This window comes from Tiliqua scincoides, chromosome 4 (assembly GCF_035046505.1).
Source record: "Tiliqua scincoides isolate rTilSci1 chromosome 4, rTilSci1.hap2, whole genome shotgun sequence".
NCBI classification, from domain to species: Eukaryota; Metazoa; Chordata; class Lepidosauria; order Squamata; family Scincidae; genus Tiliqua; species Tiliqua scincoides.
The window spans coordinates 84,904,229-84,917,515 of record NC_089824.1 but is presented as its reverse complement, the minus strand read 5'-3'; the positions used below and the strand labels follow the sequence as shown (position 1 = coordinate 84,917,515).

Sequence of the window (13,287 nt, the reverse complement as noted above, 5' to 3'; positions counted from 1 at the left end):
TGGTAACACCATTGAGAGTGTTATATTTGCAACAAGCGGTCTCCACAAAAAAGACTGCTTCAGGCAAGACACTGAGGATGGCAGTCTGCTCTGGACAGCAACAGCAGCACAAACACATGACCAAGCAAACTCCTGAGAGGAAAGCCTCTGAGGGAAAAGGGCCCTTCCTCAGCCTGGGCTCCTCTTCTTATAGTCCCCGTCCTGAACATTTTAAAAGGGTTACCATATTTGGTAACTGAGAATTGGTCCATACGGTTGCGGTCTTCCCTCTGGTTCCCTGCTTGGGTTTTCCCGCCTTTTTTTCCCGCCTTCGATATTAGCCCTGCTCATAACAGAACAAGTCTCTTGCCACAAACCTCTTGGGACAGTCATGACAAACATTAGTAGGAAGGTGATGAGGGAGATCAAAGAATCAGCAAATGTGAGGGGTGTTTAACCCATTTCTGCCCAACCCACATGTATACATTTGTTCTCTGTTGCGTAAATGCAACATTGGGCAGAAATGGCTTAAGTGCCCCCCTGCCCTTGTATTCTCTCACTCCTATCCTGGCTGTTTTCCCTCACCTGGGCTCAGAGCCCAGAAACAATTCTGGCTGGGTGCATGTGAACAGCCTGGGAGAAGGGGTGGCAGGAGAGAGTCAGTGGGTGGGGGAAGGATTAGGTCTCCCCTGCCAATGTCCTCTTGGTCTTTGTATTAGTATTTGCCCAGCAAATACATACAGGTTGTGCCTTGTTATTCACTGATTTGGCATCCATTGATTTCACTCCCCACTTATACCAGAATCTACTTTCAGCACTTTCCCTTGTAACAAGGAAAAAAGGTGCCAAAATTCCATTTCCTCCCTTCATGCTGTTAAAACGCAACGGTTGCAAGCTTATTGGGGTTAAAGTTAGCTTTAAGTCACCCCAGAATGTATCTGTATAACCAGCCATTTTCACCCACTGTGAATTAGGCACAGGAATTAGGGGGAAGGTCATTTATCGTTAGGGCTAGTGGGGGGTGACAACCCCCCACTGGCAGTGTGGTGTGCCTTGTCAATTGTCAAAAACCCGATAGTGTGCCTTGACAATTTTAGTGCCTTGTCAGTGGGCCATGAGATGAAAAAGTTTGACAATTGCTGGTATAGACACTATAGTGCATTCAGCCATAATTTCATTCCATTATTTACCTCATCTAGTGGCTGAATGCAGTATAACATCTATACCAATGCATTCTGGGGCAACAATGGAGGAACAAGGTGTGAGTCTTAAGCCATTTTTCTACTGATTTGGTATCCACCGATTTTTTTTTATCCACTGAGGGTTCTGGAACAGAACCCTAGTGGATAATGAGCCAGAACCTGTATCTTAAATGCATGTTTACTACGGTATTGTTTCATTCTGCCCTGTGTTACAAAAGGGTGAAACTAGTTCCCACAGACAGGCCTCCTCAGATCGCAAATCTCACTAAAGTCTCTTTTAGGCAAGATAAAAAGTGGCAGCAGTGGTGTTGGAGGTGCTGGTCAAGGGCCACTGTCACCTTGAGTATAGCCTGCCAAGGCGCAGAGCCTGGGGTAACCCCCCTTAACTTACCATATCTTAGGGGTGGCTCTGAGTGTTATGGTGCAAATATAGATGTGGGAGCCCTGTTTTTGCTGCTTAATATGTGGCTTGAACCACAATCTCAGCAGGCCAAAGCAAAAACTGTGAGTTGATGGGATTCAGACTAACTAGTTCAAAAGCACTTACATTGCCTTTACATTGCAAATAAATATTGCTGTCTTCATTATTTTTCATTAACTCCAGACAACACAGCTTGGATTTTAACCAGGAGAACAGGCTTCCGGCAGCATGAGCAGAACACCTTTTACCTTCCCATACTGATAGCTGATAGCGGACATCCCATGCTGAGTAGCACTGGAACAGTAACCATTCACGTCTGCAGCTGTGATGAAAAAGGCCTTGTGATGTCCTGCAATGCAGAGGCCTATGTGCTGCCTGTCAGCCTGAGCAGAGGTGCACTGATTGCCATTCTAGCCTGCATCTTTGTTTTACTAGGTAAGTATATGTTGTTGTTAGGGAAGTTGGAGGATGACCCAGAGGAGCAGCATCTAATGGTTAGTGCTCTGTGCACTCCCCTTCTGCTCTTCACTGTCTTACTGGGTTAGTCGGCTGAACTGCCCCCATCTCAGACTGGAGAAACGAGACTGGAGGGCTGGTCTGAGAGATACTTCCCTCCAAGGAGAACTTAGAACCCAGAGGTTCCATTTCAATCTGAAGCACAGTAGCAAACATGAGCATTCTAACATCAGGTGATCCCACTCATTAACCAGTGAAAATAGACTAGACAGACAAGAAGTAAAAACATAAACAGTTTATTAAAACCCAAAGAAGAAAGGAATTAAAAAGTGAAGAGGAGGCACAGCAAGCAGGCTGATGGAAAAAGATCTTCAGTAGTGTAGAGGCTGAAAACAAAACTGAATACTGCTACTAGTAACTCCTAACAAAGGAAGCCAGGTAGGTACTTAAGAGAAAAGGCAGGGTAACCCAACGCACCACAACAGAAGGAGGAGTTTAGGGCAGATTGGGCTTGGAGGAAAAGGGCAAGAAAAGAAATTCCCAAAATGCAGCTAGCAGAAGAGTTTATTTCTAGTTACTTAAGTTGTTCCAGGATTTCAAGTCCCTTTCTCACTTGCTAAAAGGCCATGCTTCCACATATCAGGAAATTGCTTCCAAAACAGACCTGAGCATCATGGCTTTCCAGCCCTCCAGTCATGTGTGTCTACATAAAAAAAAACCTTCTAGTTAATAATTTGAACTGAATGGAGGCTCTGGGAGAGGGGTGCCCAAACCCCGGCCCTGGGGCCACATGCGGCCCTCGAGGCCTCTCAATGTGGCCCTCAGGGAGCCCCCAGTCTCCATTGAGCATCTGGCTCTCCAGAGATTTGTTGGAGCCTGCACTGGCCCGACACAGCTGCTCTCAGCATGAGGGCGACTGTTTGACCTCTCGTGTGAGCTGTGGGATGAGGGCTTCCTCCACTACTTGCTGTTTCATGTCTGTGATGCAGTAGCGGCAGCAAAGGAAGGCCAGCCTTGCTTTGTGCAAGGACTTTTTAGGCCTTGAACTATTGCAAGACCTTCATTCATTCATATAAGTTCATCTTTAATATATTCATTTATGTACACTTATGTAAATTTATTCAAATTTTAAATGTAAATTAATTCTTTTTTCCCCTGCCCCTGACACAGTGTCAGAGAGATGATGTGACCCTCCTGCCAAAAATTTTGGACACCCCTGCTCTAGGACAAGGGTGTCAAACATAAGGCCTGCAGGCCCGATGCCGCCTGCAGAAGCTCTTTATCTGACCTGCATGACAGTTGGGCTCTCCCAGTACCACCAGCTGCTGAGCTGTGATGCATTGGCACTGCTGAAAGGGTGGGGCTGGGAGATCCCAATTATCATGCAGGCCACCCTTTCAGCAGTATCTTGAAAATATGATCAAGAGTTGGGTATTTTCTCTTGTGTTGTTTGTAGCTAATGAGTACCTAAGTGAGGAAAAAATGCTTATTTCTGGTCAACACCTGCTTAATGACATAACCTCCTGCTGAATGACATTATTTCTGATCTTCAGGAGCTGCTATGAATGCTCTTCGGCTTACTATATGAAATTAGTTTGATACCCCTGGTCTAGGATCACCTAGTTACCTAACTGCTCTCTACCCTGGTCAGCTGGGCTTTGATGCCCAATCAACTGGCATATGTCCATCTCAGCCCTGGTGGACTAGGATCTGAGGAAAGACAGCAAATACACACTCTGATCTATCTTCTCTACTGCATGGCCTCCCTGCAGTGCCATTTTAAACAAAGGGAAAGCGTCTTTCAGGACATTGACCTAGCAGCTCAGACCTAGAAGCTGAGACATTCCAGAAGCCATCACAAAAATAAGGAAAAATAAGCAAAAAGGGGGGAATCAGAACATATGTACTGCCATTTTTGTAGGGTTGTCCATCTGTTCTTCAGACATGATGTGAGAGGCACTCCTCCTCTTTGGAATGGAGTGTCAATCAAAGCACTGCACTACAACTACATAGTGAGCTTTTGCAAACGCTATCCCATGTTACTTCCTGGTATTTTAGGTTAATATTTCAATTAGAGCACTATTTCTATTATTTAGATTTGTAGGTGATTTACATATCACCCATCTCATGATTTGACCATCAGAGCAGTTAGTGCTAATTCATCATTTGTCTTGACAGTTTCTAGAGATAGTTCACTTACTTTGAGAGATACTGTAACCTTAAATGGGGAAAAATGCCTTGTAAAATCCTGTATTTATTTATTTATTTGCTTACTCTCTATAGTGCTGGTGCTGCTGATTTTATCTATGAGACGGCACAGGAAGCAACCTTACATCATTGATGAAGATGAGAACATCCATGAGAACATTGTCCGCTATGATGATGAGGGGGGTGGGGAGGAAGACACCGAGGCCTTTGATATTGCTGCCCTATGGAACCCTAGAGAGGCACAAGTGGTGATGAAGAGCAGGCAGGACATGATGCCAGAAATTGAAAGCCTCTCCAGATATGTGCCTCAGGCCTGCACAATGGACAGCAGTGTTCACAGCTATGTGTTGGCCAAGCTCTATGAAGCTGATATGGACCTCTGGGCTCCTCCCTTTGACTCCTTGCAGACATACATGTTTGAGGGCAACGGCTCGGTGGCAGAGTCACTCAGTTCCTTACAGTCGGTGACTACGGACTCAGAGCAGAGCTACGACTACCTGACGGACTGGGGGCCTCGCTTTAAAAAGCTGGCGGAAATGTATGGTGCCACAGAAGGGAACGGGGCCCTTTGGTAACAACAAGGACTCAGTGCAGCCATCTGAATTTGTACTCATCAAATATGAGGACATGAGTGCGATGGCCTCCTACAAATAGCAATATGGTGCTTGAGGGAGAATGCAGAAGAAGAGTGCAAATACATAAAAGCTCTCTTTGGATCAGCTTTACTCAGTTACATTAAGCTACATTTGTAAACGATGACAAACAGAAAAGAAGAGGGGTGGGGAATATTTCCTGGGTTTGTTTTCGGTTTTTTAAAATGGCTACACTTGAATGCTTTCCGCCTGGACTAGAATGGCATTATCCTCTTTTGCTGATGGTTTTTTTTTTTCTTAAACACATGACAGCTTATTAAATTCTTTCTATCTGGGTGTGAAGACCCATAATTTTCAGTTTATGAGGAAATTGTCCACAGAAAGTCTGCCCCCAGTGGATTATGGCCTCTCCTACCTCCATTTATAAAGCAATTACTTGCTAGCAAATTCAAGAAGGCACAAAATGAGTTGGGTAGGAGAGGAGTTAAAACGGGGATTCTGTCACCAGCAGGAATGTTTTAGTCTTTGAAAAGGACCTGACTTTTGCCACCTTGCACAGCAAAAAGGTGTGCATGACATGAATGGGGAAGGGAAGGCACTGAGTGGCACACAAGTTGAATGACATCTGATCTCTGTGTCATATGCATTAATACTAATATCAAAATTAATGTATGTTGAATCTCTCCTCAGCTTAAAAAAACAAACTGTGGTTCAAAATTAAGCCAGAAAAATATGCCTTTTTTTTGCACTGTAGATACTTCTTCCACGTGCCAAATGTGAAAATTAGATGCTACCAGTGAAAGCCAAATAAAATAAAAATTATTTGATAACTATATGGGTTAGAGGGGCTTTCCCAAACAATGCGAGATCAAACTGAGGGAAGTTTACACTGTAGGTAACCTACTTGAACAAATGCAGTATTATAGAGGAAAAAAATGGATGTAATAAATATTCCATATATAAGTTTTGTATATTTGTTAATAATTTTGGTAATAAATATCATGTACTGGATACAGTACAGTACCTTAGGACCACTTTTAATAAAAGTTAAACTGAAGGAAAAATTCTGCAAATGATGTTTGTTACAGTCAGTTTTCAGTATCCGCGACTGCAGGGGTTAGGTACTTGGAAACCCCGGCAGATACCAAATCCATGGATAAGGGATCATTGATCTTATGGGATCAAGTTGAAAGGATCATTGATCCTATGGGATGAAGCTGATATGGACCTCCCTTTGACTCTCTGCAGGCAACGGCTCAGTGGCAGAGTCGCTCAGTTCCTTACAGTATAGGACCTGAGAGCAGAGCAATTACTACCTGACAGACTGGGGGCCTCACTTTAAAAAGCTGGCGGAAATGTATAGTGCCACAGAAGGGAAGGGTAGCTTACCTGCTAGCTACAGAGGCTTTCCGAATCCAGCAGAGATCCTCAGCAAGGCAACCGAAACTTTCAAAATCGCGCCTGTGAATAGCACAGAGCCCTTTAAAATGGCCACGGGAAGCTTCAGAATGCCAGCATATAGCTTCAGGATAGCTGTAGATGGAGCAGAGTGAAGGTAGCTGAGAACACCGCACAAATGGAGTGAAATAATTGGCAATCCTGCTGCCTGCGGATAAGTGAATCCACAGGCAGCAAATTCGCAGCTGGCAAGGATTGACTGCATGTCTAAGATCCAAGGTGCTGTTATCCTAAGGCCTGCTGACTTCATTCCACCACCAATGCAGCTGCACAAGCAACATTATGAACTCTGAGACAAAGTGCTCTGAATAATTTGGCATCATTTGTTTCTAGCAGCAATCAGCTCACACCGACTTTTTCCCATTTGTGATGTGTTGTAAAGATGACCTGGACCCAGCTTTAAAGGTGCTTGTGTTAAGTGTGACTAGTTCAAGTCAAGTCAACCTTTATTAGGCATAAACATTAGGTAGGTGAAGACTCTGTACGGAAACCGTAGACTAGTTGCTCAAGAATGTGAGTGGTGGGGGTGCACATTCAGTGGTTCCCTGAGCAGGCAAGGCAACCTGGACAGCTAATGAAAAACCAGGTTCAACAGGCTCCTTGGGGAAGCTCTAGATCAGCAATGGACAAAGCAAGGCCCAGCAGCTGGATCCAGCCTATAAGTGTCTACGGTGTACCCCCCCCCATTGCTCCCTGTCCATAATGAACAATCCCACCCTCAGACCCTTTTCCTGTGTGAATGCATTATCTCTCAAATATAGCAGTCTTGCAATCCAATCAAAACTAAAATTTATGACAGTGGAACAGAGGTTCCGCTGATGTAAATGGATATATGGTGGCATGTACAGCATGTCACTGGTGGCCGTTTTGGAATCTCCACTACAAAAGGCAGTGGTGTCAGTGGCCAACTACCACTACCAGTTACCTGCAGGAGCATAGGTAAGCCAGTGGGGGGAACTGGCAATGGGAGGAACAGGGTGGGAAGGAAGGGTAACGGGACGGTTTAAGCAGGGAGGGAGTGGGTGGGAAGCAGAACAGGGGGTGGAGGGGATGGATCTCAGTGGCACCAGCATGCACCAGGATCCTATCCTCATTCTCCTTTTTCTCTTTCTAACTCTTGAATCTGTTCCAGGAAAATGGCTGGTGCAAATCTGAGGAGACGTGTTTGGGCAGCAGAGCCTTACCCCAGGGTAAGGAAGAAATTTCTCTTGCCATGAAGAGACCTCCGTGACTACCCCCACTGTAGGATTCAGTGCACACTCAGTTGGTGTGGCTGTATCAGCAGGGGGATTAGTTAGGATTAGGCCCTTGGTTAGACTTGCCCAAATATTGGTTAGAATGGCTGTCAATCATGCCAAGATAAAGAGCATTATAATGAACTAACACTAAAGGAAGCAGTATTGTGGAAAGCATGACTACTGTTTTCTGTACTAACTGAAACTGGAAAACAGGATTTGAGAATTGACAATCATAATAGCGTACAATGTTGTAAACAAAATTTACTGCAGAGGTTGTATTGTCTTCCGGGCTCCTGGTTTGGTAAAGTAACTGCATATTATCTTACACTATGCAAGAGGGAGGCCATGGAGATTATTCTTGTTGAGGACCCTCTGAAACCTGAAGCCAGATCTGCTGATTATGAGAACTCACTTAGCCCCTACAACCATTGAGTGCACATTGAGTGGCTCCACCAATGATTTTTACACTTCAGATTCCAATGTCAAAGGCACTTCCAAACATTCCAATATGCTTGTTTCTTTGCCTTAACATCTCACAACCACATCTGTGTCAGGATCCTATGCTTGTCAACTTCCTTTTGCAAGCCTTCACAGACTACAGCTGTTGTAGGAGTTTATCAGCTTACATTTCATTGTTGTTGTTTTAAATGGGCTCTGTGGTTATTTTAATACTCAAGCAAGTACAAAATGCATTGCCCATAATCATGCAAATGGCATGTACCAGGAAAAAAAAATGGCTAAGGGCACAATCCTAACCCCTTATGTCAGTGCTTTCCAGCACTGACATAAGGGCAATGCAGCTCTGAAGTAAGGGAACAAACATTCCCTTACTTTGAGGAGGCCTCCATGAGTGATACCCAACTGCAGGATGCAGCACATGTCCCATTGGCACCACTATGCCAGTGCTGGAAAGCACTGACATAAGGGGTTAAGATTGCACCCTAAGTACTTTTCTTGAATGGCTACTGTAACATGCATCTTCAAAAAGGTGGTCACTTTAGAAATTCTCTTCTTAAGAAGTTGCTTTCCAAACAGAAGTATCATCCAATAACCCACCAGTATCTTCAAACTCAGGAGAAGAGCTCCTCCAAGTGGCATCATCAAATGAACATAGTAGAGCTCAAAAATACTAACATTTAGGCAAACAATTCATTTGTAGCAAACTGAGCTTTGGATAGATTATTGTTCCTTGACACACAAGTACTGGTGTTTGGTGTTCGATAATCTAGAACAGTGATTTTCAACCTTTTTTGTCTCATGGCACACTGCTAAGGTACTGAAATTGTCAAGGCACACTATGAGTTTTTGGATAATTGAAAAGGCACATCATGCTGTTAGTGGGGGGTTCATATCCCCCAATGGTTCTATTAATAAATGACCCTCCACCAAACTCCAGCAGCACACCTGGGGACCATTCGCGGCACACCAGTGTGCCACAGCACAGTGGTTGAAAATGGCTGATCTAGAAGCTTTGCAAAACTGACAGTGATTGCTAAAACTAAGTTTACTTGTCATCCATCACAGGGGTGATGGCCTCAGCCCATGGCTGTATCTAGCTTTAACACACCTTTTCTGCACAAACTCCTCTTATTCTAACACTGTTCAATAAACACTCTTGTTTACTCCAGTGTTTTAGATCAACCCCAGGCCATCCTGCACTTAGAACCTATTCATGCTCCAGGTAGTAGGATTTCCTTTGCCTCAGCCCCTGGAGAGTCACTGTGTGATAGCCTGGCCTTGGATTCAGAGGGGAAAACAGATATCAGATCTCTGAACAGGAAGTGAGAAGCTCCAGGAATATGAATTCAGACATCCTAGAGATGGATCCCCAGAGCCAGGGTCCATGGAAACGGCAGTTATAGGGAGTAATTTGTTCCTGGGCCCAGGGTCATAAAGGGGCCCCAGGAGTCAAAGGAGGGGGCCCAGGAATTTCCAGGAATCTTACATTTTTCCGATCTTACCTACATAATTTTGGTACACATAGGATGCTTTTAGAGATTTTAGAGAGACTTAGAAGTGTAGACTTAGGAGAGTAGACAGACTTTGCTTTTCCATATTACTGTACCTAGCTGTCAACACTGCACAGGCAGGTGGACCTGGGCTCCAAAGACTTTTCTGGCTGTTACCACGCTTCCCACACCCTATTTTGTCCCCTCCCAGCCCCCACTCTGTCCATCCCCATTGCCACCCTCCCTCCACTCTGTTTTGTCCCCTTTGGGAAGGGGCCCAAAAGAAACTTTATACCCCCGATAAATTTTCTTGGGGGCCCTGCCCTGAGCCACACTCATATGAGGACTCAAATGCCCAACAGGCTGGAGATGTCTTGCCCTCCATTACCCACCCACCAGTGCAGGGAATGTGTCAAGTGAGAGGTCGATGAGAGGCTGTGAAGTGCTCAGCACCAGGCCTGGGGGTTGCTTCTTTAAGGATCCTCACTTTGCCGGAATGGGGTAGGACCTGAGAGGGGTAGTTAGGTCCAGGAAACAGAAAATGCCTCAGTTGGAGCCAAGAGTCTGACAGATTATTAACTTGCCCCTTGGAGCTGTCCGAAGTCCTAGAGCTACAGCCCTGTGCGACAACCTTCCCACTCCTTTCCATGTTCACTGCTCTATGTGCAGGAGTTTCCAGTTGGGACTCCCTATCAGCAACATTCCCAGAATGAAAAGTTGTACTTGGGAGAAGGAAGCATGTGCCTAACAGAGCCTAAAAGAAACCAGCTGCATTATTCCATTATTTAGAATTGTCTGTTTTTGTTGACCCACAGTGCTCTCCAGTGGTGAAATGATATGCTTCCTACATTATGAATAGGCTCTATCCTTTTAAAGGTAAATTTGCTACCAAAAAACACAAGCCTCCCAAAAGTTATTCATATACAATAGAGTTCCATTAAGATTTGACAAGCTTCAAAATTAGCCCCTCCCCCAAGAGAATTCCCTCAACATTTCCCAGGAGCAGACTAATAAATCAACCTAAGAAATATACTGAAATATAAAACACTGGTTTCTTATCATGTGCATGAGACATTTAAGAATAGATTGTATTATGAATTTATCCAGTGTGACATATACCATTTTCTTGCAGAACTAATGGGTAGCCCAATCCTAAACAGCGCTAGCACAGCCAGGCCTTATGACCCATCCTATGCACCTTAGGAGGCTGCAGGGGGTCTCCTCAGAGTAAGGTGATTTTCCCCTTACCCTGAGTAAAGCCGCAGCCATCCTATGAGGCTTGTCGGATCAGCACCAGCTACATAGTTGGCACAAATCTGGGTAGGGTTGCAGCATAGGGCTACCTAGACTGTGACTGGGGGTTGGATGAGGTGTGGCCACCACCACTGATGATCCCTGTGGAGGCAGAAGAGATAAAAATGCCTTTAAATAAACAAACAAACAAACACTCATACACAGTGGTGTACAACAAGGGTGAGAGGGGGAACTTAAGGTGAAGGTTAGGTCTACCCCCTGCTTCAAGCAGCCCACCCTGAGTGACAAATATCCTAGGGACACCTCTGTTCATACATACAATATAATTCTGCTCCTGAATATGAGAGGTAGAATATGGGTAAAAAAACATGTAAGGGTAAGGGAACGCAGCACATTCCACATTCTTTACTGCCCCCCCCCCAAATGCAAAACTTGAGAAATAAGGTGTTTGTCTGCTCCTCACATTGCTAGTCTCACTATTTTGCCTCTACCTGTGTTTGTTTTTAAGCAGGTTGCATGGCATTCATTTGTACCGCCATAGATTTTGTTCCAGCCCTGACCTTAGTTACTGCACATCCTTTTACTCAAAAACTCTAATTAAGTCATGATCTTGCAACAAATGTAAGCTCACCTGCTGTTTTACTGCTTGTTGGGGGCACTGCAAAAATGAAAAAGTCATTTGTAATTAACAGAGGTCCAGCGGTTTAATTTGCTTTTCAGCCCATGACGGGCAAAAGTTCATTTATAAAGGCAGCGTGCGTAAGGGGGTACTAGCTGTACAGAAGTGCCATAGTCAGAAAGAGTCTGCATTAGCTGGCTTGAACTGGCATCTAGCTGGCCACTGCAAGAACACCTTGCAGTGTTCTTCAGACTGGCTGAATCCTTGGTCTGTAGGACTTGATCAGTAGGACTGTTCTTATGCAATGGAAGCAACTGGAGGAGAGGGAAGAAGGAGTGTCCATAGTAGTGGGGGAAATGTGAGATAAACATATTATAAATACATAAATAGTAGCTCAGCAAGGCTGCAAAGAAGTGGTGAAGGGCAGCTGGTTCCAAGTGCATCAGAATCCACTATGGACTCAAAAATGAGATTCTATTTCAATATTTTGCTGAGGTCAAAATATCTAAAAACAATTTCTGCCTTACGATGCATTTCTGAGTAGTGCTACAGATAGTATAACACAATCCAGCTAGCCTTGGGAGTGAGGGAGCCTCAGAAGGCAGAGCTGTAGCCACAGGAATCCATCTTGCCCCACCTTCAAAATGCCCCTGCCCACCCTGCTCCCTCCTCCATGCCCCCCATTTCCACCCTTGAACGGCCACCTTACCTGCTCTAGTGCAGCATCCAGGAGTCACTGCCATGAGCACAGAGCCTCAAGCCATTTGTGCCAGCAGTGCTGCACCTTTTACAATACTGCTGCTGCACTTATTGTAGCAGACAAGGAATTTTCCTGCCATAAGTGTCCAACAGGATTGGTTCCTAATTGATTGTGCTTTCAATCGCTATTGTAAGTTGCGGTGAGTACCCCAAAGGGGGGAAAGGAAGGATAGATTTTTTTAAAGTCATCATTATAATCATCATCACCAAAGGTGCAGTTGAAGCGCAGGGCCTTCTTGGTAGAGACATTCAAATTGAGGAACACCTTGCCACAGGAAATTCATCTAGACTCCTTTCAGCATGCTTTAGAGCCACTAATCAAAAAGCTTTTCATTTAGTCATGCCTTTCAGTCATTCTGAGCTATTGTTTTTGTTGGTTGGTCCTCTTGTTTTAAATATTGGTGCTGTTTTCTTATTTTTTTTTAATCGTGAATTTAGGTTAAATGAACAATTGTCAGCCACAGGGAGACTCTATTTTGTATAGATGATGAAAGTGAGGATAAGGCATTGGGTGGGCAGGAGGGCAGGCATCATTATACTGGCATCATGGAATGGAGGTAAGCATGATCCAATTCAGCCCCCACCCAGCAGAGAGAGAGAGAGTCACTACTTATATGTTTCTTAACAGCAGGAAAATTCTGTGACTCATTCAACACAACATGTTTTCTGAGGAACAGTTTTTATTGCATTAAACTAGAGGACACAAATTAAAGAGTAGCTAAAGTGACCTTGTTGACCAATTTTAATTAAGCTAGTTTCACAGTAGCTATTACCCAAAGCAACTCGGGACATCAAGGATTAGAGATTTCTGGCATTCTGGACTTCTTGCTTATTAAGCAGGAAACATTTGAGGCTTGACAGCATTGAAGAATGTGCAGAGTTGCCTGCAAGTCCAAAGAACAACAAAAACAGTAATTTTTTTCCCAGAAAACTTACTGCCTCAGAAATGGGGCTAAGACAGAACAAGAAGTAATTTCTGTTTTAAGTTCCAAAATAGTTTTCACTGAACCCAATTGTGAATCAAATGAGAACACTTCCACCACTCCTCCAACAGTCCTCATGAGCCTCCAAATTCTCTATTTACCACTGGCATCTTCTCTGGCAACCTTTTGGTTGGTTGGCATCCTTCAGTCTTGAAGGACTATGGTATA

General features: G+C 44.3%; 1 protein-coding gene across 2 annotated transcripts in view; it reads left to right on the top strand.

Moving 5' to 3' along the window:
• CDH20 (cadherin 20) overlaps nt 1–4,841 on the top strand; it is a 57,361-nt gene extending 52,520 nt beyond the window's left edge. For both annotated transcript variants that reach the window (XM_066626173.1, XM_066626174.1), the window contains 2 exons: nt 1,786–2,037; nt 4,342–4,841. In XM_066626173.1, the coding sequence (XP_066482270.1) occupies nt 1,786–2,037; nt 4,342–4,841 (752 nt within the window). The remainder of the gene's footprint in view (nt 1–1,785; nt 2,038–4,341) is intronic.
• Nucleotides 4,842–13,287: the final 8,446 nt, after the last annotated feature.